The 19,431-nt window shown below is 42.7% G+C and overlaps 1 protein-coding gene across 1 annotated transcript in view; it reads right to left on the bottom strand.

Moving 5' to 3' along the window:
• The window catches only part of LOC113406856 (FRAS1-related extracellular matrix protein 2-like), a 206,255-nt gene that overhangs the window by 39,832 nt on the left and 146,992 nt on the right, over nt 1-19,431 (bottom strand). Inside the window, exons 7-14 of the mRNA XM_026653647.2 lie at nt 18,864-19,013; nt 16,149-16,358; nt 15,293-15,490; nt 12,543-12,707; nt 12,263-12,445; nt 6,115-6,245; nt 3,407-3,565; nt 258-561 (exon numbers count right to left, since the gene is read on the bottom strand). Coding sequence (XP_026509432.1) covers nt 258-561; nt 3,407-3,565; nt 6,115-6,245; nt 12,263-12,445; nt 12,543-12,707; nt 15,293-15,490; nt 16,149-16,358; nt 18,864-19,013 — 1,500 coding nt within the window. The remainder of the gene's footprint in view (nt 1-257; nt 562-3,406; nt 3,566-6,114; nt 6,246-12,262; nt 12,446-12,542; nt 12,708-15,292; nt 15,491-16,148; nt 16,359-18,863; nt 19,014-19,431) is intronic.

The raw sequence follows: 19,431 nt of genomic DNA, 5'->3' as shown, positions 1-19,431 counted from the left end.
TATGATGTGTAGAGAAGTTCTAAAAGGTTTTTCTGCATCTCTCCCCATCTCCCCCTGCAGCCCTGCCAATAAAAGTTTATTTCGTGCTTGTTTTTTACCTTAGAAGTTCAGGTTTTATTAATTTTTGAAGGCTCCATAAATGACTAGAGAACAGGCAAGATTATGACATTAAAGATGACATGTAAGCTGATAAAGTAAGAGAGAAAGTCATTTTTTGTGTGGTATGCAAGTTTTGCTATAGTTAACGGATACATTACCCTCCTCGGTGCTTATTGTTACAATAGGACTCATGAGCTCTAGGCCTTCATTCCCATCCGAATTTACAGCACGAGCTGCACACTGGACCCGAGAGCCAGCTTGAAAGTAAATGGAGTCCAGTGTGATTATCTTGGAGGAAGTGAAGAATGTATCAAAGTCAACCTCTCTCATGGGACTGGTCACACCGTCAGGACCAGTAGGGGCACTAACCAGCCATCGGTATCGAGTCAGCGTGTTATTGATATTCTCGCTGGCGCATATTGAACCTGTCTTGTCGTAGTCTGTATATTTAGGATTGCAAGCCTGTGGAAAGAGTCAGACAAGTTATAATGATCTTATTTATTTGACGATAAAGAAAGCAATCCAAGTGGTGAGAAAATGATCGGGAAATTCAGATAAGGCTTGGCTTTAGCCACTATTACGCCTGGGGGAATTCTGCGCCACTGTGCACGCACAGTATTCATGTCCCTTGCACATTTCTTTGCTTCCCCACAGAAAAATGACTTTCTGATTGGGAAGCAAAGGAAAGCCACAACAGCGGTCATGTGACCCTCCCCAGCAGTATATTTTGGGTAGCCGGCAGAGAGGTAAATCACTGTGGGGCAGAGGGCAGGACTGGGGAAGACATGGCTGGTGGCTCCTACCCTGCGCTGGGCTCAGCTGCTAGTCCCGGCTGGGCAGGACGGGACTTCCTCTTCCCCTGCACGGCATCCAGGGCTGTGTCAGACCCACCTCCAGATTTCTCCCCAGGCTGCAGAAAGCTCTGCAAACTCTCCCCCTGCTTCCTGCACCCATTGCTCCTCAGCTGCAGGGGGAGGGATCCCTGTACAGGGAGCTGCTCCCCCATCCACCCAACCCCCATGCATCCAGGCCCCCTCGTACCTAGACTCTCCTGCTAAGCCTCACCGCCCCCGCACACAGAACCCCCCTGACGAACCCCACTCCCCCTGCACCTGGACTACCCCAACAAGCCACCCACACCTGGATCCCCACCCCACCAAGCCTCAACCAGCTGCACCTGGATCCGCACCCCACTGAGCCCCACTCCCCAGCATTTGGAATCCCCTGCAGAGTCCCATTACTGTTGCACCCAGAACCCCCCAACAAGCCCCTGTGCATCCAGATCCCCCCACACCCAGATCCCCCACTGAGCCACCCGCACCCAGATTGCCCCACACAGAACCTTCTCAACCCACACCTGGATCCTGCCACACTTGGATACTGCCGGGCTGAGCCTGCCTGCCCACCCCGGTGCACCTGGCATGGAGGGGCAGGGTCCTGGAGTGTGTCTGGGGCAGGCCAGGTCCTTGCACTGTGTCAGGGTTGGGAGCAGCCTCACTGCTGAGTCCATGTCCCAGGGGAGAGGGGGAGCTGCACAGTGATCTCCCACCTTTGTGCAGCCAGTGGCCTGTGCTCCCCAATGCCGAGCTGGAGCCTCCACATTTATTTGACAAATAAAATTAGCAGATTTTTGCAGAATTTTAAAATATTGTGTGCAGAATTTTTAATTTTTTGGCACAGAATGCCCTCAGGAATACACTGTGGAACAAAAGCACCAAATAAACCTTATACCAAAAGTGCAAGTTATGGATGGAGAGCTAACCTGTGCTTTAATCACTCAACAGTCAGGAAACACAACAAAGAAAAATTTCAGTGCAGGGCAAATTTGAATTTTTTTATTTTTTTTAAGAATACCCTTTTAGCAACTTATTCTGCTTTATGCTTATAAAGTTATAATTGTGCTTATAAGATTCCAGTTTTGATCTGAAATACTGCATATAGGTCAAATTCAGACCTGGGTTATGCAGTCAGTGCATTCAGTGGAGTTGCACTCCATATGCGAAGTCTGATTTGGCCCTTTGATTCAAGTCTCCCAATGTTCCAATGGCATTGTGCACAGATGTGTAACAAAGTTGCATGCAAGTTTTTACTGTGATTTAGGAAAACCTTGTCTAGTGCAATGCATAACCTGTGAAGGTGCACGCTGAAAAACTGTAAGACTCTAAAGGGAAGTGCAGATAGATAGAATCCTGACTCAATGTATATAAGTTTTAATGTCCACATTCGGTTTACAAAAATTCAGACTCAGTGCACCAAGGATTACGGAGGACCCTGACCTAATTCACTGCACAGACTGGACAGTGCAATAAATTGACTTTGATGGTGTAGGATCAGAGACTGAATGAGACAAGGGCCCTGAGGAAAAAATAGTGTGTAATCACATAATTAAAGTCATTGGACAAGGCCCTTGAGTCTGGCCAAGCTATGGTTGGCACAGGAAACAGGGGTAGGTGGGTGAAAGACGGCTTTCTGTCTCTGTTCGTCCCCCTAAAAGTTGATTTGGCCTCCACCCAAGTTAGAGCAGCTTCTATACTACAGCTTATACTTGCTTGTAACTTACAACAGCGGGGATTGCTGAAGTGCAGTACTTTCTCTGTTCACATTCCTTCCTGTCCCCCTAACACTCCCTCTATTGGAGAGGTGTCTGAGGGGTGATGTAGATTTGGCTACACTGCCTCTATGCCACATTCTATTAAAGGAGAAGCCCCAGCTGCCCTGTTAAGGCAGATTTTATGGTAGAAAAGGGCTGGATCATGAGCTGAGAATCCAGCCTTGAATTTTAATGTATGCACACAAGACTCAAGTTTCTATGTGAAACATTAATTTTGGCAATTTCCTGACTTGGAAGTATAGCTTTTTAAAAAACTTATTTTTTTGCTATAAGTATGGTAGCAAACTCTTGCTTGCATTCAGCTAATGGTGGAGGAAACTCCTTTAAAGTCAGATCCAAAATAGGATTTAAATGTAGTTTCTATTTTTAATATCTAAATTCCTGTATTTCACATTTGTTTCCTTTTTCAAAGATTATAAGCTTTCATATTATTTACCCAACCATCTTGTATGAAGAAAATATAGTACCACAAGCAGTATTGGCAGTGAACAACTTTTCATGATGCAACATACATACCGTAATAAAAATGTTTTCTGGAGACATTTATTATCTACCATTAGTGGCAAAAGTATTTGGAAAAGGTGTTCTATTTTATAATAACCCTTCACCACTTCCCTCAGGCAGTATACATTTCCATTGTCTCTTTGAAATCACCCACCTACTAGCTTTGTTCCCACTTCTCATCTTGATACTCACAGTGATACAGACAACAGGGTAGCCAGCAACTGGACCGGTTCTGTCTTTGGCTCTAGAAGTATCATCATATATCAAAAGAGAAGCAACCTGAGGGACTGAAGGAAAGGTGACATCTGCCATGCTGTTCATTTCTTCAATGTACACAATGGCCTTGGCTGTCTGGCAATTAATATACAGAAACACAATTTTTAGTGCAAATTTACAAAACCAAGGCAACTCAATCTGAAGGTTGATCAGGAAATATTTCCTAGCAGCAGCAGCATTTGTTAGCCTGCAGAATAGTGTCCCAAGAGAAATGACAGAAGCGCCATGGGTTGAGTTATTTAAAGCTGGACTGGAAGCACTGGAAAATATAGCGCAGGGTGAGAAACAGAATGGCAACAAAATATTTGTATTTCTCAGAAGGATGAAGGCATGAGGTCTTCCACTTCCTTCCTCACTGTGTCCTTGAGCCACATAGGCATAATGGCATAACTTATCTCTATTGAATGCTGCAGCTTCACATGTCTGGTGGATCTGTGGTGTCCGTAACTGCTAATAACAGCTGTATCTTTGCTGCCTGATGATAGGGAGCCAGGCGATAGTTCTTATTTACAACATTATGCAGGTGTGACACAGAGGCCCATTAGGGATTCTCGACTCTGGCAGCAGCTCTTGTCAGGCCAGGCATACTCCATACAGCTAACACACTGCCGTCATGATATATATCCAAATAGTGGGATGTAACATATCATTTCAAAACTAATAACTGACTTATTAATATTCCCGTGCTGTGTACGTGCAGGGTGTGCACAAAGGGATATGGATAAATGATAGAATTATGTTCTTAAAATGTGTTTGGCAAGCAATGCACAAGCACAGTCTACCCTACACAAAGGAATGTGGATTTGCTGGTCATCAGGCAAAGACAATGAAGGCACATTTACATAAATGGTAAACAAAGCCATCAATCTAGCGAGTGGGGGAGCTAGCCTCTTACGAAGAGCTAAACCTCAAATGATAAGTAATTGATTCAACTGATTGTATACAATATTACTGTATTATAAAAGTGTATCAAGTAAGATCTTTTATGAACGTTAACAACACATTGGCGATTAATATCACCTGAAATGTATGTATTAACACTATATGAGCAATTATGAATACTCATTGATATTACACTTAAAGTGTATGACCTAACAAATGGAGAAACAGGTTTTCTCCCAGACAGAAGGGAAGGCAACTATCTACCTGTCTCCAACGAAATTAAGCAAGAAGTGACCAAAAACAATGGAAGCCCACATTTACGGGAGGTCCACAAAAAAGTGAAGAATGGTTCATGAGGTCATCTTGAGTCTGGGGACAAAACAGTGAGTTTGGGAAGATATAAGGAGACAGAAGAAGCTATCTTGGCATCCATCACTGGACAGACACAAGGGGCCAGACCTCTTGTAAGATGAGAAAGATGAGTCTTTACAACCCAGGGGGTTGAAGTCTTTGGGAACTGAATATAGGTGAGAAACCTACTTCAGCAAAAATCTTTTGCCTGAGAAGACAAAGGAACCAAGCTGTCTTGACTTTGTGGGAGATGACCAAGGAAGCGGTCAGTCATCTTGCTGGAAGGAGGTGTGGTAAGAATCTAAACAAAACTAGTTCAAGACAGTTTTGGTCACTAGAAACCATTTCCAACTTTATCCCTTATACTTGAGCTCACTTAAAACCTCTCTCTTTTTGATTAAATAAACTTGTTTTACTTTCATTCTTGATACACTTTTTATACCCAGTGCTGTGTTTGACTTGAAAGGATTATTAACTCCAGTTAAAGCAACAAGCTGTCTCTTTAAAGGCGCAACAGACCTTATTACTCCTCTGAACATTCCAGGAGAGAGCTGGACATTTCAGAGCAGACAGTTTTGGGAAAATTCAGGGCTGGGGGTTTGTTGGGGTCACTTGGCTAGTAGCAATCAAGACTGATAGAGACCGGAGTGTGACTTTATTGTAACAAACATGCTGTTGGCACCTGAGTTGCTGAAACAGGGTGGTTCTACACACAGATACTCAGTGCATGCTTGTATGCTGACTGATAGCATCCAGACAGGGAGCTACAGCAGCAGAGCATTTTAAGACAATCAGGGCTAGAGGACAGGCAATGACACAACCTCTCACTGGTCTGGGCTGAACCCCACAATGTGACAACTGATTAAGAGATTAAATAGTATTAAGGATGTTGCACTTCTAAATCATGAATATAGAGAATCAGAGAAGGAAAGTATGAGTGTTAAATGCAGACAGACTGTATTAATAGGTAAGACTGTGCTACTATTTCAGTTCAAGCAACAAGTATAGCAATAACAGAACTATTATAGCAGAAGTTACATTTAATACATGTGTAGGCAGTCTGCCCAGGGTACTTCCACAGCTTCCAGCACAGGTGTCAGAAAGATCCTGTCAGTCAGTGTTTCCAAGACGAAGACAGCAGTTACTGAGAACTATCCTGATAAAGAGAATTAATTTGCAGGGAGATATTACAGATATTTATTTCATATATGCTCTTAGGAACATATATGTTCTCTGTGGCCCTTTGGGCTCTTCAGCCATGGAGGTGAGTTATTTTGGATGGAAATTTTAGGCTCTTCATTATAACCCAGCTGAAGAACAAGGCTACTAGAATAATAGCTATAAGAGGTCTGTCTGTCTGCCAGATTGTGCTGTTGAATAGTTTGTGTTACCTGTATCTCTGCCACCATGTTCTCATCAGGCTTCAGGTGAACAGTGAAGGCCTCTCTCATCTCCCTAACGCCGTCAAAAAGAACCTCAATCTCCACAATGTGCTGTGTTTCACCCTCCTTAAACTCAATTTCTAAAAAACACAATAAGACATTTAAAAAAACAAATCTGCTGTTCACATTCATCAGGTTGCTGATCTATTCTAGTCTGGCATGACACAGAGAGCTACAAAAGTTAATACTTGTCTTGCAAATTACATATGTTCACGTGACTTGAACAAACTAGTTTACATTATCCAAACACAATAAATACATAATTAATTAATTAATTAAATGTGTACTAACAGGGCCATCTCCTGTGGGAGTAAACATACCGTGTAAGGACCAAGAAAATACTGAGTTTTGGCTTGTGGAGTTCCCCTGGGATAATCCAGTCAGGGATGCAAGGTTTGCCCCTACCGCTTAATGGGCTGGACTTTCTAAATCCACAGATGTGAAATCCATGAGGAAATCCTCTGGATCACAGAACACTTGCAAAGGGCTGGGGATTTGTGGCAGAGGCACAGTGTTCCGTCCCTGTGTCTTCTGTGGTAGCATGTTTCCCTCAGAAGTCAAACCACTCTGTTGGTTTACAGCACAGAGGCAGAAGCAGGCGCAGGGTAAGGCTTACAGGGTTAGTGTCAGCTGATACTACAAGTTCCTGTGGATCAGAGGACGGATGAGTGAAACTCTTATGTGACAGAAACACATCCCACTCAGCAACTGGAATGAGACATTTCTTATTTGACAGTCTTCTTTCTGTTAGAAGCTTCTTTCCTCATTCACCACTGGGTAATGGGTAACTGCCTCCCACCTGTGGAAATCTGAGGGGGTCCAGTGTTCTTGCTGGAGGCTCCAGGATCAAATCCTGCCCTTCAGCTCAGGTCACCAGAAGAGTTCTTCCAAAGTGACAGAACTATTCCAACACCCGATTATTAGCATTTGGTCATTTCCCAGACTACCAGGGTAGGTGGAATGAGGAGAGAAACTGCTAGCAGAAAGGGAATTTTCAGCTAAGAAATTTCTCATCGTGCTGCACAGCTTCTCTTCTCACTCCTCTTTTCATGGGAAGTGGCAAGCAGTGAATCACAGAAAGAAAAAAGCAAAGGATAAATAGAGTTTTTAAACTGTTATTAGAGTAGGATAATAGATGCAAATAGAAGTCTCACCCCATAATATCGAGTAAGAACTTTGTATATTACAGAATTATTTGGAACCAACCCAGCAACATCTTCCTGCCAATAGACATCTCTGCAGAGGAATGGAAACCTACTTTGTAAATCTTCCTCAGATGAGGCTCATATCCTTTCCCCCACGATGATCCTAGGGAGCTTGCAGAGAGAGCCTTGACTCTGTCTCAACAAGTAATTTCTCAGTTGCTTAGTATGGCAACTTGTGCAGTAGTTTAACATCTTGCATGCAGCAACTTTGAGGCTCTAAGACCTTGGCATTTTGGACAGAATGAGATGAACAGGGTACAAGTGAGTGGCATGTGTACTCCATATGCTTGAAATATCCGTTTAGAAATCCATTTATGCCACCACCTTCCACAGGAGTACTATGGGCTGAAACAAATGATGGGAGAACTAATTTTCAGGAATTGTGGAAAGAAGAACTTACCTAAACCAGAAAGTTTTCTGGAGCTATAAGAATAAGCTATTCCTCGTTGCAACAGCTACTCCTGGGAGAATTCTGCACCACTGCATGTCCCCCTACAGATTTCTTTGCTTCCCTGCAGAAAGTAACAGGGGAGCAAAGGGAAGCTACACGAGGTGGGGGCTTGGGGATGTGCATGGATGTAGTTTGGGGGGGCATTGCCCCCCCAAACAGAAGTGAGGTGTGGGGGGGCACACAGGGTCACCTGCCACTGTCCCTCCATATTTCTGCAAACACAGAGCTGCCCAACTGAAAGAGGGTGCCGCTCGGCTCCGCTGACTTTGCAGCTGGATTCAGCCTCCTGGGTTCTAGTGTCTGTTGTGCTTCCCTTCTGTGTGCTGAGAGCCATCCTGTTTTCTGTACAACAGTGAGTGCCCGTGGTGGGGCAGGGCAAGGGAGATAGGGTGGGGCTGAGAAAAAGAGGCAGCGGTGAAGGAAGGGGATGGGATTGGGGAGGGGATGGGGAAGAGAAGTGCATCCAGATCCCCCACTGAGCCGCCTGCACCCAGACTGCCCCACACAGAAACCTCTCTCCCCACACCTGGATCCCTCCACACTAAGCCCCTTTACACTTGGATCCTGCTGGGCTGAGCCTGCCTGCCCACACCTGGTGTGCCTAATGCAGACCGATAGGGCCCCAGTGTTTCTGGGTAAGACCCAGCCCTTGCACTGCGTCAGGGTTGGGTGCAGCCTCACTGCTGTGTCTCTGTCCTGAGGGGATGGAGAGCTGCACGGTGATCTCCCACCTCCATGCAGCTAGTGGCTGGTGCGCCCCACTGCCATGCTAGAGCCTTCACATTTATTTATTGACAAATAAAAATTGCAGAATTTTAAAATACTGTACAAAGAATTTTTAGTTTTTTGGAGCAGAATTTTAAGTTTTTTTTGGCATAGAATTCCCTCAGGAGTAAACAGCAGTGCGGTTCTTGTATGGATAGAGGAACTAATTCCAAACCCTGTCTTTCTGAGGCAATGGTGACTAGAAAGGCCAGCCACAGGTTTAAGCTGTCACTCTAAGTAATCTTGACACCTGATGATCATGAGATGAGGAAAGAGATATCTCTGCCTAAAGACTACCACTAGGGTTGTTATGCCCTTTTCTGTGGTGTTTGGTTGTAGGATTCCAATCAGCCATCCTAGAGTAGCTACTCTAGAGTAGCTGAGATCACCAGAACTGTGGTGGTTGCTACTATTAGTTATATTCTGGTAGCATTGGGAGGCCAAGGCCCCATTGCGTTGGGCACTATACAGACAAGAGGCAGTTTGTTTGCACAAAGAGTTTTCAGTTTCCCCTTGCACCAGAAATGTAAGTTTGACCAGATCAGCAACTGAAATTTCCGGGTTGAGTTCTGCCTGCATACCAAAAAGTACTGATGAAAAACTGTCAAACCACACTTCTCTTCTGTTAACTGGCTGTTACTGTAGGTCATCAGGTCTGGATGAAGGAGTCCCTGCTTTAAGTGGTCTGGTGTTTTCTGCAGGTGCAATGGAGGTTCCTTGGTTTTCTATTAAGTCTGAAGTGCCTTCTGGGTCACTGGAGGAGTAGGAGAAGGATTTCAGCTCTCTCTTCCCCTTCCCAGGACACCATTTCCACTGCTGAGGAGAAGTTGTGACCTCAGGTTACTTCCTAGTTTTGGAGGGATATAGACACTCCTGCTTCAGTAATAAGCCAGCCTCTAATGGGAGGTAGGAGGAGACTTCCCCTGTGAGCACCATGACTGCTCTCTACATAGTTTCTTCCACCTTCTTTTGAAGTAACTGGTACTGTCATAGACATGACAATGGACTTGATGGACCCACTGGTCCGAACCCATGTGGCCATGTCTCTGTTTTTGTTCAGATACGTCACAGATAGAGTTGTGGAAGTGAACAATACAAGTTGCTGCTTTACAAAGGGGGCACTTGATTTTGCCTTTTTCAAACCCAAACTCTCGGAAGTTTGCAAGACTTTCCCCTGAGACGGTTGTGAGTGGGTTCCCCTCGCTGTGGGAATCCTCACGCTCCTGGCTGAGCTTCTCATTTTGGAATCATGGCTTCAGGAGGGGGTTGAGGCCTTACATGCCTGCCTGACTCAAAGCCAACCTCCTGCAGGTGTGAAGGCCAATAGCTTGTGGTAGCCAGGCATAGCACACTCTCTCCAGCCTGTGCCCTGGCAGTGTGAGGGTTGATGGCTTGTGGCATCAGGGCATAGCTCACTCTCTCAAGACCACATCCCATCATAGTAAGGTTTGATGGCTTGGGGAGGCAGCAGGGCACAGTTCGCTCCCTGAAGCTCCCAGAAAGCTGCCCCTTGGACTTGGGTCAATGCTTGCAGGGCTTCTCTGCTGCTGCAGAGGGAAGCAGACAGCCCACTTGAGAGGTGTTGTACTGGAGAAGACAGAGGATTAGAACCTCAGTAGTCCATTGATTCTCCACCTCAGGAGAGCGGGAGAGGGGCTTGAAGCTGAAATGAAGTCACTACTGCACGAAAACAAATAAGAATTAAAGTTATAAAACAAAATGCCATCTTCTTCCACTGCCAGAGGCAGAAAATCCAGTGGACTGAGCTGAAAGACAAAGCCTAGTCCCAGAGCCCCCAACAACAACATTGGATCGCTGCTGAAGTCCACAGGTGGGAGCCATTATTCATTAGTGATGAGCGAGGAAAGCAGCTGTGCCCCCACAAAATGACTATGGAATGGTTTTCCAGAAGCAACTGGAATGCCCACAGCCCTCAGTACCTTCACAATGAAATCTAACACCCGCTTGAAACTTGCCATCATGAGCCTAATTCATCCCTGGTGTAAACTCACCGACTTCCCTATAACAGAGTTACATCAGGGATTAATTTGTTTTATTATGGCTATGGCACCTTCAGAATGGCTACATGATCCCAAAGTAGAGTTTTGTCTGAGGTGAAAAATGGCTGCAGGAAACCATCCTAGGCCTTCAAAGCAGAATGCTAAAGGAGATTAATCTGTTTATCTGTATGCACATTAATAAACAAAGTTGATTAAAAATTGAAGTATTTTGACGTTAACAGTTAACACAAAGGATTCATATTTCCCTTCTAATAGTCTGGAGGTTTATTTCAGATAAGTTTCCAGGATGTCTGCAGCCCTCTGGGCACTATAGCCATGGAAGTGAACAGAAATCCTGAGGAGATGCATATTCTCTGAGGAGGCCACCCAGGGCTCGTCTGGCTGCCACACCTTTGCTCCCCTTGTACAGAGACTGTGACTCTGCACTCTAAATGGAGCATGGGGGAATTACTTTATGGAGGGACCACCTAATAATTGTCTGAGTGAGGTGTCCAAATACTTCCCCGGCTGACTGATGTCCAGAGAGTCTGTCCAGGCCACATAGGCTGTAGATTACTGTTCTCATTTTACAGCTCTGAAATGGAGCTGTCAGCCAGACAGCAGAGAATGAGAACAAGATCATGTATATCAGAAGGAAGGGTAGCTAAGAGTACCCCAGCAACATGCTCATTTCCCAGAAGATTGCTGGCCTATACCCGATCCCCAGCTCTTCTGTCTACTAGAGGTGCATGGAAGTTACTGTAACCCTAAGGCTGCATTAATCTCACCATGACCTATAAGGATGTAGAAGAGAACCAGTCTCAGGGCGGTTTGGGGTTGTTCTCTGCTCCCCACTTCCTTCCAAGCATGGAGTGAGTTCCCTCCACCATCCTTACACATCAGATCTGACAGTCTTCAGGGTCAGTCAGTTAAGTGCAGAACCAGGTTATGTGACTCTCTGAATCTTATTTGACACTTATAGCCACATAAACTGGATCAGATAGGCTACAGATAGATTATGTGCTTTCCAGATGCTGCCTGTTTCTAGTAATTTTCTTCTTTACTCCAACGCATATTTCCAGTTATTTCCCAAGGCATTGGTATTGTATACAAATTATCTATATAATCCTGATTTCAGGTCCTTTTACCTCATTTTGCCCTTTGTCTTTCCTGCTGAAATATGCAAATCACATCTATGAGATGCAGCATTAGGTTACTAACTCAGTGTATTTTCTAGTTTATTTATCAGTTATTGCTTCTGGGTTAACTTTGTTGGTATAATTCTCATACAAAATTTCAATATAAAAGTTTTACTTCCTTTGAGTTTTTACTCTGTGAGTAGGGCTTAGGGGAAAGCATTTCGCATTGCTGAATACTTACTTCAGAATCAGTAATGCTTTCTTTTAAAAACATTCATATGCTGGACTACTCTTCGAATTACTGAGAAGACACTGCAACTCCAAATTATTGGAAGCTAAATATAAAAAATATGACATTCCATTCCTGTGGCCTTATTAATCCCAAAGGCAAAAGGCACTAATGAAAGCAGCTAAAAGGTATTAAAAGCTTAAAAGTTCACAGTGCCTTTTTTCCCTTTAAATACTGTACAATTGTGGCTGAAATAACCAATGGGATGTGATATTGATCTGAATGACTGCCGGAGAGTCTCGTCATACCTTCTGACATGGGGTGATAGTCTTCTCCAGAGGTGGCAGAGCCATCCTTTGTGTGAACCCTCACAATGGAAACCTTTGAAGTGTCTCCCAGACGAAGCACTGGAATTTTTACAACAACCAGCTGTCCTACATCTTTTGGTTCACTGACACTAAATTTGGTCTCACCAAACTTAATAATGGCCTCTGTAATAACAGAAAACAGTGTTTAATAGTGTGCACAAAAGAGCTTTTAAATACCAAAGTCAAAATGATATGTGTATGGTCAAAAATAACTCCTCACTGTCTGCATGATCTCTGATCCTTATCAGGGTTTCATTTTGTTCACCAATAGAAGCACCGTAGGAGGAATCACTTCTTGGAGTGCCAAGAACCAGACGCAGCTCTTCCTCTTCTTCGTGGAGAGAGTCGTCCACAAGCATGAGGGTGCAAGGTTTCTCAGTCTCACCTGGAATCATCATGCAGAAAGTAACATCATGCAGAACTTAAAATTGTTTCTAGATGTACTACAGACATTTCTCTCAAGCTGTAGGACCCACAGGTCAATTCAACTGGTCAAAGCACCTGTACTGGCCCTATAGAAGTAAATAACTAATGAAAGTAGTAGCAATAGCATCAGCAACAACATTTTTATTTACTATAATAGTAAGACTAGGTATTTACATAGTTGTACAGCTAATATTGCACAACACATCTGAGAGGTAGAAGAGTATTATCCTCATTTTCAGAGGTGGAAAATGAGAAACAGGAAGGTTCAAGACCAGATTTTAAAGAACAGTCTCTAATTTTGGGTACTTTAATATATGGCAGCTCAACTGATTTTCATATCACTCTCAGCTCCCACTGATTCCAATGAGAGAAGTGGATGCCTATCACCTTGGAAGATCAGTAGTTACGTGTCTCAAGTTGAACAACCAGAAAACAATGTGCCTAAAATTAGTGATTACTCTGAACTTTTGGTTCTAACTGATTTAAGCCTATTTAGAACAGTGGCTCTCAACCTTTCCAGACTATTGTACCCTTTCAGGAGTCTGATCTGTCTTGCATAACCCAAGTTTCACCTCACTTAAAAACTACTTGCTTACAAAAACAGACATAAAAATACAGAAATGTCACTGCACACTATTACTGAAAAATTTCTGACTTTCTCACTTTTACCATACAATTATAAAATAAATCAATTGGAATATAAATATTGTACTTACATTTCAGTGTATAGTATATAGAGTAGTATAAACAAGTCATTGTCTGTATGAAATTTTAGTTTGTCCTGACTTCACTAGTGCTTATTCTGTAGCCTGTTGTAAAACTAGGCAAATATCTAGGTTTCAGAGTGGTAGCCGTGTTAGTCTGTATCAGCAAAAAGAATGAGGAGTACTTGTGGCACCTTAGAGACTAACAAACCCACTTCATTGGATACATGCAGTGGAAAATACAGTAGGAAGATATATATACACAGAGGACATGAAAAAATGGGTGTTGCCATACTAACTATAAAGAGAGTAATCAGTTAAGGTGGGCTATTATCAGCAGGAGAAAAAAAAAACCTTTGTAGTGATAATCAGGATGGCCCATTTCCAACAGTTGACAAGAAGGTGTGAGTAACAGTAGGGGGAAAAATTAGCATGGGAAATAGGTTTTACTTTGTGTAATGACCCATCCACTCCCAGTCTTTATTCAAGCCTAATTTAATGGTGTCAAGTTTGCAAATCATTTTTGAGATGGGGCGATCACATTTGCACGCAGTATTCAAGATGTGGCTTTACCGTGGATTTATATAGAGGCAATATGATATTTTCTGTCTTACTACCTATCCCTTTCTTAATGATTCCCAACATTCTGTTCGCTTTTTTGACTGCTGCTGCACATTGAGTGGATGTCTTCAGAGAACTATCGACAATGCCTCCAAGATCTCTTTCTTGAATGGTAACAGCTAATTTAGACCCCATAATTTTATATGTATAGTTGGGATTATGTTTTCCAATGTGCACTATTTTGCATTTATCAATATTGAATTTTGTTGCCCAGTCACCCAGTTTTGTGAGATCCCTTGGTAACTTCACAGTCTGCTTTGGACTTAACTATCTTGAGTAGTTTTGTATCATCTGCAAATTTTGCCACCTCATTGTTTACCCCTTTTTCCAGATGATTTATGAATATGTTGAATAGGACTGGTCCCATACAGACCCCTGGGGCACACCACTATTTACCTCTCTCCATTCTGAAAACTGACCATTTATTTCAACCCTTTGTTTCCTATCTTTTAACAGTTACTTATCCATGAGAGGACCTTCATAAGAGGGAAGGTCCTCTGCATCATAAGATTTACATACTGCGGAAAAAAGTTGCTTAGGGCTTGGAAAAAACAGAAGTTAAAAATGTGAGCATACAAAAATGAGGAGACAAGAAACTGTTCTCCAGTCAAGTAAAAGGAGGTTTGGACTGATAACCCCCAAGAGGGACTCAAGCAATTTTTCCCTCAAAGGGAGAAGTAATACCCCATTTCCTCATGTTTTTTCTTTGGGTTCAACATTTTGAGCCACCCAGGCAGACTGAGAAAGAAGAAATAAGCAGGAAGAAGGAGGAGAAATATCAGAGAGCAATAATTAGCTTAGCTGTGTCCCTATGCAAAGTTAAAAGGTGTTTACCCTTTCCAGCGGTAGATAGCTGGATTTGCTGATGGTCTGCCTAATGGGGCCAGAGCTTCTGGGGGTTTCCTCTGTGATATCACCTGCTATTCAGTTCTGCCTACAGCACAGCAATGGGATACATCTGTTAGGATGAGTGGCTGAGTCTTTGCAAAAGGATATCCCTTGTGTCTCTATAGATGATCCCCCTCTAGTTCAGGATTAAGGCAGGATGGTGTGAGGAATGCTGTGCTGCTGCTGCCCATGCTCTACCTATTCTGTGGAGAGAGAGTTTTGTTCCCCCAAACAGTCTGTATGGCCCTTGCTATGAGAAAAAAACTCACATGATTTAAAGCAAAACCAACTCTGACAGAATAAAGGATTCTAACAAAGAACTGTAGCTTACCAGGAAGGAAAGTGATGATGGAATCGTCAATGTTAGGACGTTCTTCAAAGTCCATCATTACCTGGGCTGAACCCTGCCGACTATAACAGCGCACTGTAGATGTGTAGCGGATATCCCCGCTCCTATATATCATGGCAGAAATCTGTCCATCATTTTCATTGCCAATGTACATAGGTTCTTTAAACTGCATCTTAGGCACTAGACAGACACATACAAAAGAAGGAATAAAATATCCAAAATGATCATTTCCTAGAGCCACTGCTTTTAACATGAGGGTGTTATGTGCCATGTTATATATGATTATGATGTGGCAGACTCCTCACCAGGTAGCAACTGATTTATTTAGCACATTTCCCACAATTCAAAGAGTGAAATCCTGGCCCGACTGATGTCAATGGAAAAATGTCCACTGACTTCAGTGGGTCCAGGATTTCACCACAATTGCTTTACAGAACTACAAGCTATGGCCCTGATTTTGATCTCAAACTGGTATAAATCAGGAATATTACCATTTATGTCTACAAAATTACAACTAGCAAATGTAAAACTAGTATAAATGTATTTATCTTCAGGCCTTATGTACATTTTCTACATTCCCCATGGTTTTAGGAAAATAAGTGAAAAATTATAGCCAGCTGAGAGTACATGTAGACCGGTAAGTGCCCAGACATTTTATAATAACCACAAGGGGTCAGGAGCCCGATTTTACACCTCATCCAAAAGATCACAACTTCAGCAATGTAGTGTTTCCAAACACCATGCCTGAACATTGGTTCCATATGGACTCAGAAGGAAGAATACTATCTATTGCATTGCAAGCATCATTTTTCTTCCTGTGAAAATAATTAATACTTACAATCAGAGACTGAGTCATTGATGAAGATGGTGGCTTTGCTTGGTTCTCCAAGGATAGCATTCATGGGCATTCGCAGCACAAGCTCAAACTTCTCAATTCCTTCTAATACTGGCTGTCCAAGGTCATCCAGAATGATCACACGGAAAGTCTGCATGTTGACTCCAGGGGCAAAATCCAAATTACGACTGATGCCTACATAATCTACCCCAGCTACACAAAGAAACAACATAAAATGGAATACATTGATGGAACTGTTTTTCACAGCATTTAGTTAAAGAAAATAAGGGATCTAAAGTCAGGAAGTTGATTACAGTAACTCATAAAAATGTAATTATCTCTTTCGTTTATTGTCAAGAAGTACTTTTTACTTTATCATTTAAAACTCTCTAGATATTTTGTGGTCATTCAAAGCAAAAAGCTTCTTACCTAGAAGGGATTTGGAGCAGGCCTGATGCTAACCTCACTTACCCTGTTGAAAATCAGGAATAACACCATTTAAGTGAATGGAGCTATATTGATGTAAAACCTTTGTAAGTGAGATACAAACTATAGTTTGGGACCAACCAGAGTGTGCTGGGAGAAATCCCAGAAATGAAGGCGATTCCTTGGAATAAGGATTTAATATTATGCCTATAATTCTAGGGGACAGTGCAGCAAATTATGTGATTAATGTAAAAAGGGAAAACAGAGCAACCAAGAGGCTGATTAAGAGGAATTACACTACTGATATCCAGATGAGATCTATAACAAGAATGAAACTTAAATGTAGAGAAGAGGGAAGGCAAACAGATTTTGGACCCCCGCTGGCCAGTGGCTAATGAAAGTCCAAGAGAAAGACAAGACGAGTTAAATTACATCCAGACCATGTCAGGTGGGGCCTGGCACACTTCAGTGTCAAAGATAAGAAAACCCAGTTCACTCTAGGAATAAAAAACAAAACAAAACAAAACTAGAGAGAAGTGAATGAGACAGAATGTTGAGTTATACCAGGACATGGTGTCTGGGTTCCAGGGTATTAAAGGTACCTAAGTCTGAGGTGAAAGAGTGGACTTTTGTGCATTTGCTGTGATATCACAGTCCAATCTGTTTTACTTCTCCAATAAACTCTTAAATAAAGAGATGAAAAGCCCTTACACATATTGCTGAAGGAAACAAAAACAACCCAACTCCCTCACAGCTATTTAACAGTTATCCAGTGAGTGAAGACCAAAACCATGGTCCTATAATGCTGTTATGCTTTTCTGGAACAAAAATGCATTCAATATTTAGGGTGAGGTAAACCCAACAGATCACGTGAAATAATAGTTAAGAAATGAAGTAAATGGACATTCTTTTTAGACATCTTAATAATCTAATTTTCCAAGAGAAAGCACAAAAATGTGGAAAGGCATACTAATGCTAAACCTAGACTCTATGTCTTCCTGTCATGGGCATCATAACAAGAAGGCTTATGACAACTCAGAGTATTTTAAAATTATATCAGAAACTAAACACTAACGTCCGTCCATGCTCAATGTAACCGTCTAGGAAAAATATTTGGATTCTTCATGACTTCTCCACATCAAAAGAACGCTTTAGCATAAAATGCCATGTTTTAGAAACACACTGAGTACAGTATGTCTCCAGCTCCAGATACCAATTTAGAGCTTGATCCTTTCGGCATGTGGATGAAAGCTCTGAGGGTATGTCTGCACGTAGAGCTGGGGGTATGACTCCCAGCTCACATAGACATACTCACACTAACTCTCCTGGAGCTGGCACACTAAAAACATTCGTGAGCTGGGGTAGCATGGGCAGTGGGTGAGCAGCGGCATGGGCTAGTTGTGCTGAGTACCTACCTACCTACCTGGACCCCATGGGTACGTACTTGGGGCAACTAGCCTGTGGTGCCACTCACAGCTGCCTGTGCTGCTGCACCTGCACGACTATTTTTTGTCCACTAACTCTCCTCAAATTAGCACAGGAGTGTGTCTGTGTGAGCTGGGAATCATTCCTCTAGCTCTAAGGGTAGACACAGACTAAATATAATGAGCTGAGGGCAGCAAGAACTGCAGGCTGGTGGGCTGGCAAGAACTCTGTGCCTAGCATGTATTGGGAGGCAATGAGCAACTGACCATGAGAGATAATAGTTTGTGGGAACCATTGGAAGGCTGGAGCTCATAATTTGCCCTTGCTTCCATTTCCTTCTAAGGGCAGCTCTTAAACACATTTGAATAAGCCCTTACTTCAGCTTAGCAGTAGGAATAACTGTGATATCTAAAAATGGGCTGTATGCATCTCAAATAGATCATGTGAAGTGCTGAGCAACTTAAATGTTTAATTAAATTCATGGTAGCTGAGGGCAGCCAGCATCTTCCAGGATAAAGCCCATGATTTCCATTCATTTGTTTTCATTTCAACACCTGTCCATGCCCTTTCTCTGTTCCTTATCATGCTCACTTTTCCTCTTACTTACTATCATGCAGTTCAGTGTGGGCACAGATGTCTCCTCATAGTTCTGAACATCACACACATGCATTTCTTCACACTATGGAGAAGCCTCTGTCCGAAGGTTCAGAGCAAACACCAAGTGTGGCATGCCTAGCCTTGAGGCTCTCTGAGCCACTTCTGGGGCTAAACCAGAAGCATTCAGGATTGAATCCACACTGGATGTACCAGTGCTCCATGTTAAGACATATTAAGGAAAAATGACACTAGAGCAAAATGATCACTCACCCTCTGCAGTTATTGGCTCAGTTTTGCGAGACCTTACTGTAACAGTGGCAGCTTTGGACAAATCAGTTCCAGTTCTCCAGACATGCACCTCAACAAAGCCAGCACTCTCATCAACATAGTATTCGACATCTCCAAAGTAGAAGGCTGGTTCTGGTAAAAAGGTTAAAGTAATTTAAAATCATTAAAGTTTGCTTTTTACCGGAGAACCTACTTTTAAGCATATATAAACAAATTAAAAATATATACAAGAGGAAGGATGGTCCAGTGGTTAAGGGCAGGGACTTGGCAGTCTAGGGTTCAATTTCTCTACTTCAAAGGGGGGTTGTGAGGATGAATACATTAATGATTATAAGGTGCTTAGACAAATGTTAATGTATGTATGGCAGACAGAAACAGAAGAAGTCAAATCCTAAAGAGGAAAATAGAAGGGAGCATAAATTTTGGCAAGTCAAGTGTAAAAGTATAATCAGGCAGGCCAAATAAGAAATTAAAGAACAAGTAACAAAAGACACAAAAACTAACATCAAAATATTTTTTTAAGTACATCAGAAGCAGGAAGCCCGCCAAA

This window comes from Terrapene carolina, unplaced genomic scaffold, assembly GCF_002925995.2.
Source record: "Terrapene carolina triunguis isolate 2854851 unplaced genomic scaffold, T_m_triunguis-2.0 Scaffold142, whole genome shotgun sequence".
Classification (NCBI taxonomy): Eukaryota; Metazoa; Chordata; order Testudines; family Emydidae; genus Terrapene; species Terrapene triunguis.
Note: the sequence above shows the minus strand (reverse complement) of the source record. Positions and strands in the feature narration are given on the sequence as shown.